This window comes from Pristis pectinata, chromosome 26 (assembly GCF_009764475.1).
Source record: "Pristis pectinata isolate sPriPec2 chromosome 26, sPriPec2.1.pri, whole genome shotgun sequence".
In the NCBI taxonomy this organism is placed as follows: domain Eukaryota; kingdom Metazoa; phylum Chordata; class Chondrichthyes; order Rhinopristiformes; family Pristidae; genus Pristis; species Pristis pectinata.
The window spans coordinates 14,344,243-14,363,147 of record NC_067430.1 but is presented as its reverse complement, the minus strand read 5'-3'; the positions used below and the strand labels follow the sequence as shown (position 1 = coordinate 14,363,147).

The following is an 18,905-nucleotide window of genomic DNA, read 5'->3' as shown; positions in this document are numbered from 1 at the left end:
AACAAGATACTTTTATTGTATCTGAGTGAGGTGGTCATGTATTCAGATTTTTAAATAATTTTTCAGTTGAGATCATGTGTTTATAGCAAAATAAGTACTTTCCGCCTAATCATTTTTCACCACTGCAGTGTTAGTCCCTACTCTGTTAGCTGATCTCAACCAGAACCACAATAGTTGTGAGTCCCCTTGGGCCTGTTCTAACACCTTGTACCAATCCAGTGAATCCTATAAGAAGCTTGTATATATGTTGGGAGAAAAATCAGACTCAACTGTGGTGTTGTCCATAAATACAAATAATCCATCTACTCAAATCTAGGCTTGCACAGTCCACTTGGACAGGGTATCAGAGGGTAGCTGGCAGCTGTAGAACTGTACATTAATAAGCCAGAATCTTCAAGATGAGAGAGAGAGAGAGAATCTGAGAAGAAAAGCAAATATTAATTAAACCAGACATATCAGTGGTGTTATTAAATTGTACTTGTCATGTTGTAGGTATGTACCTAGATCTGTAGTTCTCTTGGACTTTTTCAGTCAGAAGTTTATTTCATCACCAGTTATCCAGTAATTTATTTCTTGTCTATAGGTTTTTCCTTACTGCTTTACGATCTGCTATGATTAAGGGCTGCAGAGAGCCCCCATATCCCAGTATCCTTATGGATGCCACCATGCAGAAACTGGCGCTGACCAAATTTGTAGCCCAAGAATCAAGATGCGAGGTAATATGGTAATCACGCTGGGTTTTTCTCTGTGATGGCCTTGGTTTTTTTGGTAAGCTGGAAATACACGTGTTCTCTGTTAAATCACTTACTACAGCGATGAGCACTACTGGGCACATGAGCATTTGCAAGGAGGTGGGGATGAAGCAATCCACAGATTCCATTTAGTCAAGGATGAAATACGAATCACTTGACCAACTTAAGCAAAGTGAGAGGAGGTGAGGTAACAGAAATGAGGGGGCACCATTGAGGAAACAAGATGGAGTCAAGAAGGTTGTAATGTCAGAAAAATATTCCATGTGGTGCTAAAACATTGTATTCAATATCCTGTGCTTTTTTGAAGAAATGACACCAAGTATGTAGGGAGTGTTGTTTTAATGATGAAAATTTTTAAATAATACAAATGCCGGAAGTCTGAAATAAAATCAGAAGATGCTGGAAACATACACAGCCAGTATCAGTGGAAAGAGAAACAGAATTAATGTTTCATTTTGAAGATTCTTCATCAAAACTGGGAAAGAATAAAACAGGTTAGTTTTAAGTCGTGGAGGAGGTGGAGGGGAATAGGTAGGATAAAGGGAATCTCTCTGATAGGGTGAAGGCAGGGTTTCTGTAGGGATAAGCTATTGATGAAGTTATCTGGTTGATGTGTTAATGAGGATAGTTTCAGAGAAATATGGACAAAAGCAGTTAAAGAGAGAAATGTTAAGGCTGTTAAAGAGGGAAAACACAAACAAAGGAATGTAAAATCTGCAAAATGCAGAACTGTAGGGACTGCCTAAGCAGGTCAAGGGATGCTCATGGTGAGAGAAAAATTGAGCAGTTCTTCCACCTTCATCGAGATTCCATCACAACCCTGTTTTTCCTCTCCTCTTCCTGCATTACAAAAGGACTGCTCACTTCTCAACTCCCAATTCACTCTTGCATTTCCACCAACCACTTCCCTTCTCGTGGCACTGTGCCTCTTCCCAGCATCTAGGGACTCGAACAGCCCTTTCAGGTGAAGCAGTGATTCAGTTGCACTTCTTCCAATTCAGTGTGCTGTGTTTGGTGGTACTCAAAATACCTCCTCTACACTGGGGGAAACCAAATGCAGATTAGTTGACCAATTTGCGGCGCACCTGCATTAAGTCTGCAGCGGCAGCCCTGATATTCCTGGCACCTTCCACTTCAGTCTCCATTCCAGTCCCATCTCTGACATATCTGTCAGTAGTCTCCTGCACTATTACAACAAGGCCCAACATAAGCTTGAGGAATGGCACCTTCTGTCTGGGCACATTGCAGTCTTCTTCGCATTCTTAGCCGTCTTCTGGGCACCTTAGCATTCATAAGTCATGGGATCGAGTTTAAGAGCCACGAGGTAATGATGCAGCTTTACAAAACTCTGGTTAGACCACACTTGGAGTACTGTGTCCAGTTCTGGTCGCCTCATTATAGGAAGGATGTGGAAGTGTTGGAAAGGGTGCAGAGGAGATTTACCAGGATGCTGCCTGGTTTAGAGAGTGTGCATTATGAGGAGAGACTAAGGGAGCTAGGGCTTTACTCTTTGGAGAAAAGGAGGATGAGAGGAGACATGATAGAGGTGTACAAAATATTAAGAGGAATAGATAGAGTGGACAGCCAGCGCCTCTTTCCCAGGGCACCAGTGCTCAATACAAGAGGGCATGGCTTTAAAGTAATGGGTGGGAAGTTCAAGGGAAATATCAGAGGGAGGTTTTTTACCCAGAGAGTGGTTGGGGCATGGAATGTGCTGCCTGGTGCGGTGGTGGAGGCAGGTACGTTGGTCAAATTCAAGAGATTACTAGATAAGCATATGGGGGGGGGGATTTAAAATAGAGGGATATGTGGGAGGAAGGGGTTAGATAGTCTTGGGTGAGGTTTAAAGGTCGGCACAACATTGTGGGCTGAAGGGCCTGTATTGTGCTGTGCTGTTCTATGTTATGTTCTTGAGTCAACATTGAATTCAACAGCTTTTCAGCCAGTTCTGATACGGAGAAAGCAAGTTCATCCATCTGTAATATTATTTCAGTTTTTCTTTCTCCATTATCATAACCTGTTCTGCTCAGCAATCCCTACAGCTCTACATTTCCCATCTTTTATATTTCTTTCTTTAATTGCCTTCATCTCGCAGTTTTTTTCATCATATTTCTCTAACTTTCCTCATTAACCAGATTGCTTTATCAACAGCTTATCCTCATGCCCTATCAGAGAGATGCTCTTTATTCTATCAATCTCTCCCTATCCTCATTGCAATTTTTAACTTGCTTGTTTTCTCTCTTTCCCAATTCTAACACAGGCTCTTCAACCTGAAATTTAACTGTTTCTTTTTCCACAGGTGCTGCCTGATCTGCTGAGTGATCATTTTGTGTTCATTTAAAGATCTTGATTTGGACAAGTACATGAGACAATGAATGAGAAAACAGAAGAGTGCAGTTTGTGTATTTGCAACTGGGAAAAAAAAACGAAGTTGGCATTAGATAGGGTGGGAATCTAGAGTGGAGGAGAAGTATCACCCATCAGTATAGTTTTCAAAAAGTTAAATGAAAATTACATTCATTGTATTAACCTGTTTACCAACAATGTTTCATCCACTGCTATACCTAATTCTGGTGAATCTGTTTGCAGGTGTCTGACGTCACCATCCACCTCTACAGTTTGATTCACTGGGAAGATCCCATGGATGTAACAGCAGGGCCCCAGAAGAACCTCTACATGACTATTGCAAATGCAGTTACAAAAGAAGGAATTCTACATTACAAGGCTGGGACCAGCTACCTGGGCTCCCCTATCTGGAAGCCCTCTTATGTGGTGCTCAGGTGTGGCACTTTTCTCTCAATTCTGCATTTGTTTGAAGTACTGTGCATGTACAATTTTGCTTATAGTTGGGGGCCTGTAAACTTACATATGTAACAAGGCATTTTTTAAAATGCTTGCAATGATAAATATTTATAGGCGGTACATTCTCTATGAAATTCAACCAGGCTTGTATTCATTGAAACTGGTTCTTATTGAAATGTACAAAATTCTGACAGTGCTTGATAGGCTGGGTGCAGGGAGGATGTTTCGCCTGACGGGTGGTTCTAGAACTTGGAGTCACAGACTCTGGATACGGGGTAGGACATAGAGGAAGAGAAATATTCTTAGTCAGAGTGATAAACAGGTGGTGGAGACCAAGCTGCTGAATGTATTTAAGGAGGAGATGGATCTCTAGGGAGGGAGCAGGAATGTAGTATTGAGGTGGAGGATCAATCATGAGCAGATTTGAGCTGACTTGCCTGATCCTGCCCCTAATGTTGTGCTTCTATTTAAAATCAGTTTTTTCCTCCTCTCTTTCTGAAGGCACCACATTGCTGGGTTTGAACATTTGACCAGTACCCTCCCAGTTAACTACACTTGATGCAAAAGCCTAGACAAGCAGTGCAAATACTCAAGTGTACATCTACCATTAGCTGTGAATTTTCCTCTCCAAAGCAATGAAGCACTGAGTGCCCTGTCTGAGCTAATCTAGTACAAACCTATGATTGAATTGGAGCTCCAGCTTTTTTATAATTTGGTTTCTCACTATGAGTGATACTGACAAGCCATCCGAAGTAAATTGTTGTAGACCTTGAATTCCTGTAGCCCTTGTGGTCAAATAGAGAATGTCAGACTTCTAAGCTATTGAACTGATTTTCTGTGTCCCTTGCATGGAGTGTGACTTGCTTGTCAATGACATTCTAGCAATATTGCTGTTATTATCAGTCTTTTCACCAAGTGAGCCACTGAAGGTAAAGGCCATTTTAAATAAATACCATTTACATGCATGTTGTACTTGAGCCAGCGTGATGTACATTGTTCTTCCATCCTGGTAATGCCCTTTACCAAAGCTGCACCTCAGTTGCCTTCAAACTCATGTTCATGTTAGGTTGGCAGTGTTCAGCTGAGGTGAGCTGTTACAAAACTCCACCTAAACCGTCACTTTATGATTTCACTAACATAAGGGAAAAATTTGGATACTGTGACACAAAATGATGTTGATGATACTAATTCAGATTCTTACTGTGGAATGAACTGTTAATAGAGCATTTGTTGACATTTTTTGTATGAAGAGGTTGGCTTGGGAGAGATGTTGTAAGTGACCCACCCCCAGCCAGCATTTTTGTTGTTGCAGCATTGAAGGTAGTTCCCAGTCTGTACTGTTCTATTTATGAGGGTGTTTTGTTTCTGCAGCAATGGCATCCTCTATCAGTATCCAGACAGGATAGATGTAATGCCACTCATGTCAGTAAACTTGGCGTAAGTACATCTGTGGAAACACATTTCCTTCTATTTGTCTGCTCTTTCTTCCTTCTCTATCCCACCTCATTAAAGATATTAATGCATCTGAGAGATCAGTCCCACAGGATGGGAAATCTTCCAGCACCTCGCCCACATTCCTAATCGACACAAAGGAGCCTAGACTGATTGTTGGCAAGTTACTTCATGGTGGGTCTCATGACTAAACCTAATCCTGCCCTCGCCTGTCTTGTATGTGTGCTTTTGCAGCAGTAAACACACAGTAATGATTAGTAATAGCAGCAACTGAGTGACTTCTCAGCTCTGTGGCACAATTATTAATATTTTATGTATCATATTTCAAACCTGGGGTTTGCAGAGTTCCACTTGGATGGTATTCCTGACATCTGGATGCTTGTGTATTTCTGTAAATTATTGTAATGTCTTTCTCAGTCATGCTCAGATGTTTTCAGTGGTGGAACCATTGACTTTAGGCTAGGAGTTAAAGGATGAACAATAATTTGAAACGCCAGAATTCATAAAATCTTCTCAACGAGGGCATTGTCAAGCCCAGGAACGTTCTATTTCGTCAACAGAGATTCCGAGCCTAGTTGAAGAAAAATTAACATTTGGATTTGAATCCCTAATAGATGTTACTTATACAGACTTGCAGAAGTTGTTGACAAGATTCCCACCTAGGTAGCTGTTAACAAGGAATAGCATAAAATTAGATATAGTCAGTGTTTGAATAATGAATTGAGTATGAGGCAGGAGGCAGAGTAGGGATATGTAAATTTCTTCAGTGGCTGACTGCGCTAGTGGTGTTCCTTCGGGTATCCATATTGTGGTTACACTATTTTTTTACTATTTTTGTGTTACTTGGATGAAAGCGTATATCCCGTTTTATTAATGGCACTGAGTGGCACCATGAGTGGTCACTAGGAACAAAATGTTGCACATGGGTTATGTAACAGATGAAGGTCTAGCTGATGGATTTCAGTGTAGGAAGGTATGAAGTCACCCATTTAGCATCTGAAAATAGAACAACAATCTTTTCTAGTAGGCAGTAAGTTAGATCTTATGGCAACAGGTAATAATATGGAACAAGCTGAATCTAAATAGAACTAGCTGAATCTACTTAACAAGTACAAAAAAAGTGAAAGACTTATAGAAGACTTATCTTGAATGGGATGGAAGTTGCGATGTGGCATTATAGATCCCACTTGGAGCACTGCATTCAGTTCAGAGTATTGCATTTCAAAAGGATGCATTGTTGGCAATGTAGTCCAAATTCCCTGAACTTAAAGCAATTCATTGTGAGAGCTAGACTTGCCTTCCCTTAAATGCAGAAGATCTAATTAATGTGTTTAAGATGATTGTAGAATACAAAATTATCACCTCTGATCAGAGTCCAGAACAAGAAGGTATGATTTGAAACTAAAGCTAAGCTAAATTGACATTCAGAATGCACTCCTTCATCCAAAGGATGTTGGAAAATTCTAAACCTCCCTTGTCAACACAAACAAAACGCAAAAAGCTGAGGCTTGGTCAATTGAATACTTCAAAACTGAGATCGCTAGATTTTTTATAAGGGTTGTGGAGCCAGGGTACATAGATGAAATCAAGATGCATCTGAACAATGGTCAAGTGGAATGGTGAAGCTAACTGTACAGCCTCAAAGGCTTATTTGTACCTGTCTTATCGTTTATATTGTAGTGGAGAACAGTGTGGAGGGTGCCGAAGATCCAGCACTACGGAACGCCCCCACACATTCCAAGTGATTCTGACAGAGCGGCTGGCTTTGGAACTCAGTGCTGAGAATGAGGAGGAGATGGCCGACTGGATGCAACACCTCTGCCAAGCAGTGTCCAAAGGGGTATGTGAACGTGGAGCTGCAGTGTGATAATAGCTATAAAATGCACACATACTTTTCTTATGATTGAGTTGGGTAGGATATTCCATTCTTTTTTTGTACTCCTACTTTAGGCATCGTCCTGTAGCAGTTTGATGCCTTTAAGTGTAGGATAAAATATATTTTTAACTGCAAATGGCCATGCCCCCTACTAATTAGATTCATTTTATATTTCTTCTGAAGGCTAGGATATAATCCACAGGGACTAGACGTACTCCTATATCTCATCCATGTCCCTATTTATTTTTGAACCCTGATGGTGATTGTTGGCATTTAGACACTGAGTCATCACAGCCCTGTCCTTCCCCAATACCCAGATTCCTATCGTAGTGAAATTGCTTGATATTAATTAGGAACAGAATCTTAAACCTTGGCTTCATGCTGGCTGAGATGGTCTAACCACGCAGGGGGTTGTAGGGTGAAGTTGGTGTTGCTCTGCTGATAATTTGTCCAGTTATCTTTTTGGAAATGATGCAGATAAGTTTCAGTGGCTTGCAAGATACTTTTATGCCTTTCTTACATTGGTTGGCATCCAGTACTACACAAGAATTGCAGATACAAATCAATGCAAATAAAGCAACCACCTAGAAAGGTTTATAGTTGATATGAAAATTAGCTCAATCCCTAGTTAGGAGTTGCAAGTGAATAATGAGAATAAAATCCCTCAACACCAGGCACTGAATTCGGATGCTATAAGGAACAGCAGCCCATATTCCCCATGATTAAGTTGGTAGAGCTGTCCTAAGACTAGTCATGCAACAACCCAACATAAATATAGTCACAAAATTGTACCTTCAACCAACATCCCAGATTCCTCTATCACAATCCCACTAATCAAGACAGACTAGTGGTAGCAGGTCGGTGATATACAGTCAGGAAAGGGAACTGGAATTTCTCAACATCTCTTCTGGACCCCACCGGATCAGGCACTGCGAGAGAATGCTTGCAGCTACAATCACTCAACCTATGGAATCAGTACATCCATGTTAAATACCACTTAAAAACACTGGAGGGTACAGAATATGCTCCAGATGGGGACCCTCTGACCAGCCTGAGGATGTGGTTGCCAGATTAGGTGGAGCACTGGTGGGAAAAGCAACATGAGAGTAAAATCTAGCTGCTACTGATACATCTGCTCATGTTAGTCCTGGTAGAAGTGACTACCATAAAGTGTCTTCACTTTGAGAATACTGCTCATCATGTTATAGTACTCCATCAGACTATAGAGTACCATATCATCGTGGTAAATGGGTTTGATTCAGAATGAATATAGCAGAATTGAAGAAATAGAAAAATGGGTAGGCTATTCAACTTCTCATACCTCTGTTGCCATTAAATGTGATTGCGGCTAATTTTTTTTGAACCTCAGCACCACTTTCCTGTACTAACCCTATATCTCAGGATAACATGCAGACTGTAGACAGAACTAAGTATATCAGATGAAAGCTCTTTAGCTCTCGTGTGAATGATTTTGGACAACTGAGCAGCTAACAGAAGCAAATGTTGAACGTTCCCATCCTCAAAGATGAGAGAGCCTAGCATAAGACTGTAAAGGACACACTGTAGGTAGAGGTGCCAAATGAATGATCTATCTTGAGGTCTGCTTGGGGACCACACCTTCGCCACCCAGTTCAATTCACTCTTGGTGATGTTGCAAAGCAGCTGATTGCTCTGAATGCAACAAAAGGTGGTTTTGGCTGCTGTAGGCCAGTCATCTTGGCCAGTGTTTTTTTGTTGAGGTACTAACCATCTTCCAAAAGCACCTTCAGCTGTTTTTATTATGTTTTTCCCATTGTAAGGTCAGATGTATATCATATTTGCTATTGATTAAAAATATTAATTTCATTTCACATTTCCTAATGAAATTATCTACGCCAGCATGCAGAAAGAACTGACTGTGACTGATGGTGGCAAGTAATGTATGCATCACACAAATATCGGGCAGTAACATTGCAGTTCAAGTTGGTGCCTGATCCCCACCACCGTAAGGGTGGTAAGGAATCGGGATTAAAGCCTGATCTGGTCAGCAACAGTCATGTAGAATAACATTTTAAAATATCACTTCCATGCTATTGATATTGAGTTCTTAATGTGTTCATCACCTGTCAAATTGTTGACATAATTTTGTCTGTTCATCCTGCTTAGCATATGAGCATTGTATGAATTTGTTTTCTTGCACCATTTAACTATCTACAAACTCATCATGTATTGGAGGTTGAATGGCTCTGCAATACTAGCAAGTATCAGCAATATTATTAATATGTTGTTGTACAGAATCCATGACAAATTTGATCTTCGTGTAGCAGCTGTCCAACTAATCAATTCTAGACTTTCATACATTGATAACTGCTTGTTTGCTATTGGGCTTAAAAAAAGACCATAAGACTTGAGGGTTTTCCTGTTGGTATGCTGTCTGTTTTAGTGTATAAATTGTTCTGTTGTCAGATCGTACCCCAAGGTGTTGTACCCTCTCCATGCATCCCATGCTGCCTTGTTGTGACAGATAGAATGGTCCTTACATGTCATGAAGACTCTCAGACCAGCTTCTTCCGATTATTGGGCAGCACCGAGCTCACGAGTGTTAGTAGTGTCTCCATTGCCCCCAGCAGGGAATACTGTCTGATGGTAAGTAGCTTGACCTTTTTTGAACATTCCCCTTGGCAGATGTTATTTTTATGCAATGTTGCTGAAGATGGTAAATGTTTTTGACGTGTGTATCCTTGGTCCATCATGATAGTGAAGAATGTGAATCTAAAGGATATTGGGGTTACAGAGGTTTATACTCCACTGTAAAGAGGAGTGAACTACTGCTGAGTAAAATAATGTATCCAGAATTCCAGACGTTTTGAGGTTGTTGCCCCTCTCTGATTTCAACCTCTTTCAGGGTCTCCACGAGCCACAGAGGCTAACGTGCAACTTGCTCCATGGCCTGTGTTTGTCTGTAACCAGCTACTGGAAGGGCAATCCAGGATTCTTGGCCCTTCCTCTAAAATATGAAGCATTTGTCTCGATTTAGTTTTGGTTGTTATCGGAGCTTCCCTTAAAAGAAATTGCGAGCAGTCTTGTATTGTGGCTTAAAGGCATTATGTCATCATGGTATCAGTACTTATTTATATAACTCCATGTATTGAGGAATGCCTGCCAGTGTAATTCAGTCAGCTGAGTGACTCGTGTCTTAATGTGCTACCTAACTAGTAATGACATAAAAGAAAATAACACAAAAGTAGTTTTTAGTATTTTCCCTGTAGAAGTGAGAAATGGGCTACATTGCTAGTTCTTGCAGATCTAATGAAGCAGAATAGATGGGCAATCCCAGCAGCAAACAGTGCAGTTATAGTAGTTTGCTTCCATGTTCAGGAATATCAAAAATGGTGTGGAACAATCAGCTGCTTGTTACTGCCCTTCCAGATCTGTATTCTAACTGCTTAATAGGAATGTATGTCAAAAGGTTTAAAATACATTGGATGTAAAATCTTGTTTGTTTCCTGTAATTGTTCTGTTATCATTTCCAACATCGACTACATTTGAAAAGGTTAGTTAATCTGTTTTTGGACATCGCCTTCTGATACTTCAATCCCATCTTATTGCACTGTGTTGTAGGAACTGTCTGAAGGTCAGAAAACTCTTCCCTGGTTCCTGTACTTTAGTTGTATTGAGGAGTTGCAGCGTTTTCTAGCTGCATTGAAGGGTGCTTGGAGGAAGATCTACAAGGTGAGCTAGAAATATGTGTGATACCCAGCTGCACCTTATGTAATGGTTATCACCAAATATGTCAATGCCAAAATACCAGTGTAAATGCCACTATCCTATCTGACAAAGCACTTTGTTCTCTTTGTGTAGTTATGAATGTTAAAACCATCTGCCTGGGTTTCCTCTGATGACAGCAGGCTAATGCATCGTATAGGGGAGTGCTGAGCTATTAGTACCAATTCAGTTTTATTACAATAAATTACCAAATGATCTCTGCCAGGATAACTAGGGGCTCTTTAATTGGCTTCAATTAGCTAACTCTTGGCATTAGAGTGATATAATCAGCCAAGGTTCTTAATGTGATTGCTATTCAGTAGCTATAGAATGCACCTATATGAGGACTGGAGTAGACTTAATAATCTGCCCTCATGGATGAATATCCTGTCAAGCTCACTGTAATGGGTTTATTATTCTCACATGTACTGAGGTACAGTGAAAAGCTTTGTTTTGCATGCCATCCATGCAGAACATTTCAAAACATAAATACATTGAGGCAAGAACAGAATGCAGAATATAGTGTTACAATTACAGAGAAAGTGCAGTGCAGGTAGACAATAAGGTGCAAGGGCCATGATGAGGTAGATTGTGAAGTCAAGAGTTCGTCTTTATTATACAAGAGTCTTATAACTGTGGGATAGAAGCTGTCCTTGAGCTTGGTGGTTTGTGTTTTCAAGCTTTTGTATCTTCTGCCTGATGGAAAGGTGAGAAAAGAGAGAGAAGGTCTGGGTGGGATGGGTCTTTGATTACACTGGCTGCTTTCCAGAGGCAGCAGGAAGTGTAGACAGAGTCCTTGGAGGGGAGGTTGGTTTTGTGATGGACTGAGCTGTGTCCACAACTCTCTGTAATTTCTTAGTCTTGGACAGAGCAGTTGCCATACCAAGCTGTGATGCATCAGGAAAGGATGCTTTCTATTGTTGCATCTATAACAATTTGTGAGGGTCAACTGGGACGTTCTGAATTTCCTAGGCCTTCTAAGGAATTAGAGGCACTGGTGTGCTTTCTTGGCTATAGTGTCCACATGGTTGAACCAGGGCAAGCTATTGGTTATATTTACACCTAGGAACTTGAAGTAAACTGTTAAGGCTCTTGCCTGAATAATGAACACGGCTGGGGTACTGTAGGAGAGCCCATGACCATGATGCTGTATTGTAATACAATGCATTACTTTCAAGTGAGAATAAAGTCTGAAATTGAGGATCTTTCTTAAAGCCCAAGTAAATCTGGAAAATGAGCACCTGGTGTTTGTTGATGGTTGCACTCTGTTTCACGCAGACTCTTTTATTTAGGTTGATCTGCCTCAGAAGCCACTTCAGGACCCTTCCATTCGGAACAAATGCGATGATGCTGTCACACTTATTCGTACCACTTGGCAGCGAAGCGACAGTTTATCTCGAGGTCGTGGTGAGCGTGATCCATGGTGTTGAAAGCATTGATGCCTGACACACGGTACAAGAATGCTGCCTCTCTGGATATTGCATGCAACACAATGCACAATGTTAGTGCATTTGATGACAGTACATGAGAATGTAAAGGAAATGAAACCAGTCCAAATATACAAGGAAAAACAGTCTTTGAAGAAAACCCACCTATGGGTTTTAGAGAATACCTCCACAATGTAAATAATTGGATAAGGCTGAGGGAATGAAAACCTGCCCACTGAGCTGGGTAACAGGTGTGACACTCGTACATCTTGATTATTTTCGCTCCTCCACTGCAACATATTCAATGAATATCCCATCTCTTAAAACTTGTGTTCTCGCCACATGAGTGTCTGCTGTTGTAAGAGATTTTATGAAGAGGCTTTCGAACAAAATTTTCTTTCCTGCTGAGAAAAGTGAAAAGACCTAAGACTGAGGGAGCACAGGGGAAAAAAAAAAGTACTACTTTTTTGAGGAAGGACACATCTGTGCTTCTAATATGGTACGACGTGACTTGGTCAATATCCTTGCATATCAGGCTCTCTGTACCAGCTTTGACCTCTAGTTGTCAAAAGTCTCGTCTGCAGGTTCTGGTTTCTTGGGAAGCAATTGTGATCCTGAAGAATTGATCTAAAAGAACTGAGTATCGTTATCTGATGCATGAGAACTGCATGAAGAAATTTTGAAAATAATTTTTATGGACAGACTTTTATTCATATAGGTATATTTAGATTTGACTGCACATCAGCCACTTTTCTATGGCACTTGTTAATGTTTAACCTATAAATAAGTTTGGGTTATGAATAACCCTAAAGTCAATGTCTATGGTGGCTCCATTGTGATTCCCTTCCCACTAACCTGGAGAAACTTGCATAAGAGATTTTGCAATAATGGGAATCCTGAGGACTATAAGTCCTGCCTTCGTACCTGGTGAAGTAACCACAGTGCACCCTCCCCTTCAAACTGCAGGGTGTAACTCCCAATGATGCAGTTTAAATGCAAATCTACAATGAGATATTGGATAGACCATAGCAGGTTTGTTACTGGGTAACATCAGGCTTGGACTGAAAGCCTTTTTCTTTGCTCAGTCACTTGAAAAGAGCTGGATTTTCCCATTTATGGAAAATGTATGTAAGAAATTAAGCAGGCTAAGGCTGCTAATGACAAAGCAAAACATGTAGATGCTGGAAATCTGAAATAATAAAAATAAAATGCTGGAAATACTCAGCAGGTCAAACGACATCGGTGGAGAGAGAAACAAAATTAATGTTTCGGGTCAATGACCTTTCATCAAACTGAAATGTTAACTCTGTTTCTCTATCCACATGCTGCCTGACTTGCGGAATATTTCCAGTATTTTCTATTTTTATTTAAGGATTGATAATCTGTAACTTGAGGTAGGTGCTGTAATTCATTAGCTGCTTGTGAATTGAAAAAGTTCCTTCCAGCAGTGTCTTGAGTTTTTCCAAATGGTTTAGTCAACTGAAGTTGTATTTCCAAGCTGGAAGCGGCTATGCTGTTGACAGTGTACAATGTGCAATTACGTGACTGTCTACACTACTCTGTTCAAGAATTTCCGGTGTCTCTCTCTTCCAGGTTAGTAATGTTTAGAGCAGCATGTCTGAAAGGCAGATTGATGGTTTCATGGATGGATGTGACAAGTGGGGCCACATTAAGCTATACAAATCAGGGGGCCCATATTCAACGGCAGTTCTAGCAAGCCTTAATAATACTGAAAACTCTTAGCCAGTAATTATCTATGTGGTGTAAACATATAAAGTTCTCATTTTACTACTGACTGTCTCCAGCATATGCTGCAAATGCACTCGAACATTCATTGCATGTCCCCACCTGGTGGCAGAAGGTCAATGTTGCATTAACTTTTTGTCGTCTACTTCCTCTTCAGGTCACCTGAAGTCACAGCCCAACAAGGAATGGGCAGAGATTCTATTGTTTTATAAATCCTTGTATTTTTCAATTCCATTATTGTAGAGAAATGATTTGCAGTCTATAAGGTTTAGGTGGTTGTAAATAAGAGTAATTTTTGCATTGTAATGAAAATCCATCTCTAGATGTGTACAAGCATATTAATCATGTGCAGCCTATCAGAGGTGCACACCTGCTCTGTAGTTGAAGATTGTATTCCAATTCCCTTATGATAACAGGTGGAAAATATACTGCAGTGTATGAGGTTGACCAGGTAGTCGGCTATTGAAGGGTTGTTGATACCTGTACAAACAGAACCCACGCTGAGTCAGGCTTCCACTGAATCAGTATCCCAGCAAAACCTAATGCCTTTGAAACCCACTCCTCGTCAAGAATCAGAATTTCTTGAAGTGTACACCTTACTAAGAGCCAGTGCCTGTGGAAACTGGACCCAGAGTTGGTGCCTTTGGAGAATCTGTATCTTAGTACAACTCAGTGTCTTTGGGCTAAGAAAATTAGTAGAAAATTGATTTTTGTTTTCATATTGCTAGTCCCTCATCATGTCTGTTCACTCCACTTCCCCCTTCCAAATGTGTAAGTAAAGTATTAGTGACATCTCTCTGACGATATTTGAGAAAAATCTAACTCTTGTAATATTTATAGCCAAACAACTTAAACCTGATAATTGATCTATGGAAAGGTCATCTGATCAGCTGTGGTCAAAAGCAAAGGCTGATCCACCTTAAAAGTGCAGAGTTGTGGTAAGGCAGGAATAGTGAGACAGGTTTACATATGAAATAAAGTGTGTTACAATAACTTCGATTCTGGCAGGGCAGAATATAGAAGTGTATGGCTGGTTGATGTTTACAGTGCAAAGGTTAACATCATTCTTCCTCATTGCTAAACTGGATCAAACTGCATACTTTCACCCACCTTCAGACATGATGAGCAAATATCTGTCCTATCAAGGCAGGTTTTTGAACTGTTGTTTGCCTGTGTAGATGGTTGTTCCTCGTATGCCAAGTTTAAAAGGTAATGTAGTAACAATATATATGCCAACTAATTACTAAATGTCACAGGTCAACAAATGTGATAAACACAATAAAATCACTGAAAATATAAGCAAAAAAAAAGTCAACAAATTCCTCAAATCAGGTAGTTAATATCCTTTTGAGTTCACCAACATTGGAAGTATGGAAGGGCTGCAGACTCTTCAGCTACATGTTAACACTACAAGTCTCAAAGGTTGCAAGAACAGAAGTATTCCAGCACCTCTGAGCAATGAATCTAAGAGTGCTTCATTATGTATATATTTTTTTAAAAATCACTTAAGCCTTGTTGGGGGCAGCTGTATATTATACCACCTCCCTGTAACCCCGAATGTTACATTCAGAAACTGCAAGGATGGGTTGAGACTAAAAACGTGACCCACACCAATAAATGATGTCTTCCGTGAATATTGTATCTGTCAGCAGAACAGCTAAAATGCTGGCTCTACAAAATTCTTATGAGTTGTTAGTACATTTCACAAACAATGGGAGCTTGAGTAGGTTGCCAGAGTTTATTTTCAGCTGTTCAGCTTCATTGCTTAATTTAATTTCATACTTGTCAAAGCAAGGAAGATTAGTGATCTGAAATGGAATACAGTATTAAAGCAGGATATAAGCTTTTATTGCATGTGCCTGAAGTAATTTGGATGATCTTCAGATAATGATTTACTACAATTTTGGCAAAACCCAGAACCTCTCAGGAATTTTGTTGACCAATGAGTCACATTCTTAACTTGGATGTAAATTGGCAGATGTGTAAAATTTACTTCTGGTTTTACTCAGCTATAAGATGTTTTCTGAGAGCTAAGTGTCAGCATAATGCTGAGGAAATGCTTTATTGTCTTTTGGTTGAGATGTTGAACCCTGACCCCACACTTCTTCTCAGGTGCATGACACTTTTCTAAGGGAAGGGAGTTCTTGTGAACTAAGCAGTTATTCTTAACCAGCAACAGCAGAAGAGTTTTTCTGGTCATTTATCTCACGGCATTTTGTAGTACTTTGCTATCTGAAAATGTGTTCCTCTATCTGGCTACATTTCCAAAGTACTTAATTTTCCTGAACATTTTTGGGATATCCTGAGGCTAAGGGGATAAATCCAATTTATTTCTTCATTCTTTGAGGAGAGGAGAAGGGAAAGATCACCAGGCAAAAATAGTTAAAGTGTAAGGACTTACAGTTTTAAAAAAATACTTGTGTAATAAGGCAGGAAGCTAATACTCCATTGCACACATTTATCTACAATTATCTTATGAAAGTAAAATATAATTGAAAAAGAGTGCTGAAGTAATTTAGGTCCAAAATGTGTTAGGCTCACCTAGTTGGGTTGGTTATTCGTCTGGTGTTAGTTGCATTCCCATGGGGGTGAGGTTGATCCAATGAACAAAACTAAGTTCTATAATCTAGATCACGTGGTCATGAAGAGAGCAGTTTGTATTCCGTACATACCTGTACAATCATATGTGTGTAATGTGGTATTTGAGAATTTGTACTGTCCTTTCCTGGATTCTTCATTGTGTAAGAATTTGTAATGGTAGCTTAGTCTTTCACCATGAAGTCTCACTGCAGCATTGGGATATCCTTGTACAGCCTCTAATCATTTTGGTCAAAGTTTGGCCTGTTCTCTCATGCACTGATTATTCCCCTTTGAGTGAAATGTGTGATCCAGTTATCTTCTGAATGGGATTTTATATGCATTTAGATTTTCTTGACTCGGATGTCAATAACAGATTCTAAAAGTAGAAATAACAGCATGATTTATGGTCCATCATGCACTTGTGGTTCTGTTAAATAAATTTGATTATCACTGCATTGCAGGGTGGAGTTTCTTTTAAGACCATGGGAAGAGGAAGGTAAAATAGTAATTCTGAAATATTTCCAAGTGCTTTTAAAAAGGGATTTGTTAATTTCCTGTTGTACAAAGTGACAGTGTCACCATGTTTCTACATGGTTCTGTTTTTGATGCCATTGGATTGTTAATTAATGGTCCGTTGGCAGGATACTTACTGATTATTCTTGGTAGCCCTCCCTCTTAACCGAGGTGCATAGTTAGGTAGTTGATTAGTCGATAATTCTTTAATGCTAATATTGGGAAAAGGAGCTGTTCAGAATCTGAGTTGATCTCAGCCTGGCTTCTTATTGCTGTATAGCTAACAAATTGTCCAGCTGTGCGAGACTTGAGGTGTACTGAAGTTAAAACTTCACATCACCTGGATAATGGGTTCTTCACTGCATTCTATAGAAGAGAAATACCTTCTACTGAGTGCTGTATAGTCTGTTTACAGCAAAATAAAACACTTGTTACTTTATAGAAAAGTTACTCCATATTTAATCAAACAAGCTATATAACTTGGGTACAGTCCATTATTTACATTTGAATTTTTTACATACTCCTTTAAATAAGTGGACAGAAGATTGTGCATTTACTGTAACTTTCAATGTTGAGAGATTTTTCTGATTTGGCTACATGGTGTGAGAATTTATAGCTAATAAGTTTCCTCAGGATCTGTGCCCTCAGTCCCACTGTAATTATGGTAAAATGTTAAATAGTTGCAGTATAGAAATTGCTGGTTTGGGAAGAGTCAGAAACCATTTATTAAAATCAGAATCAAGACTGTTGATTTGCCTTTGTATAGAAAATTGAAGTACAGTTTGCTATTTAACCCATAAAAGCACACATACTAGACCTCAATCTCAGAACTGAAAGCAATAATAAGTAAATTAAGTTCATTAACCATAATGCAATCGTCCTCTTGATGAATTTGCTAATTTCTTATTTGAATGGTTTTGAAATAATTTAGGCCTGCCTATGGGACTATTGAAAACAGATAGCAAAATCACCCAAATTATGTAAGCACTATAAATGTCCAGGTTGCCAAGTAGGCACAACCAGTTTCCAGTATTAGGCAAACGGAGCTGGCTTGAATCGGTATTTCTTCCTTGTCATGTTACTCAGTTGTATTAATGTTGGTGCATAGTGAAGTTAAACTGATTCTCTGATATTGAATGTTACAACTCTTGCTGTTTAATTAAAGGCATAAAGTGAAGCTACAGGTTTTTAAGGAGAAATATCACTACTTGCACAGTGTCTTTTAACCAATGTGTATATTTAATGCTGTTGCAGCCTTCATAAACCCCAGTAATGATGACGTTTAATGATGCATGTTTTGTGTTTGAACCATGTAAATGCAGTGTTTATTGTATATAATTCAATGTAAATAGAATGGAATTAATAAAATGGTGTTCATCTCAATTTTTCCTTGTTTGCGTAAATTATTCTGTTCTTGCCCTTTGAGAGTTCTAACAATCTCAATGCATTAGACTTTTCCTACTGATAATTAAATTATCTTGGGATATCTAGGGCTTTAACAAGGACTTTTGGTAAATATGGTGCAGACACTGAACTCTTACTTACAGGGCTTGCATTTAAATTTAAACTAATGGGATACCAATCTCTACTGGCCATAAGAATCCCTTGAGTTTGAGAAAACTTCATCTAGTTCTTCCCAAATCAGAGATGAGAATCCTTCGAGATCTGCACCAACTGGCAGTATCCCTGAAGGGCCAAAAGTTGTCTGCTGTGGGAAGTGAAAAAATATATTGCATTCAGGGCCATTCTCCAGGCAGAAATACTAGTGAATAGTTGATACTTTACACCCTGGTGCTCTGTTCAGGGCACAGTTCATGCTGACACAAAAAATCAAAATTCCTATATCCCCAGCACTAATTTTTAAGTTTTCTATAAAAGTTATTGAGAGTTTTTGAATAGATGTGGAAAATATTAAATTACTCAGTACATCGAAAAAGGGAATAACTGAAAATTCAGTGAGAAGGTTGCATCATTTGGAATTATAAAGACTGTATTGGTTTATTATTGTCACTT

General features: G+C 39.5%; 1 protein-coding gene across 4 annotated transcripts in view; it reads left to right on the top strand.

The window, feature by feature from the left end:
• Positions 1-18,275, top strand: part of plekhm2 (pleckstrin homology domain containing, family M (with RUN domain) member 2) — a 54,446-nt gene extending 36,171 nt beyond the window's left edge. For all 4 annotated transcript variants that reach the window (XM_052039424.1, XM_052039423.1, XM_052039422.1 and 1 more), the window contains 7 exons: positions 584-716; positions 3,342-3,532; positions 4,926-4,991; positions 6,687-6,846; positions 9,328-9,507; positions 10,483-10,593; positions 11,919-18,275. In XM_052039424.1, the coding sequence (XP_051895384.1) occupies positions 584-716; positions 3,342-3,532; positions 4,926-4,991; positions 6,687-6,846; positions 9,328-9,507; positions 10,483-10,593; positions 11,919-12,056 (979 nt within the window). In that variant the 3' untranslated portion in view covers positions 12,057-18,275. The remainder of the gene's footprint in view (positions 1-583; positions 717-3,341; positions 3,533-4,925; positions 4,992-6,686; positions 6,847-9,327; positions 9,508-10,482; positions 10,594-11,918) is intronic.
• Positions 18,276-18,905: the final 630 nt, after the last annotated feature.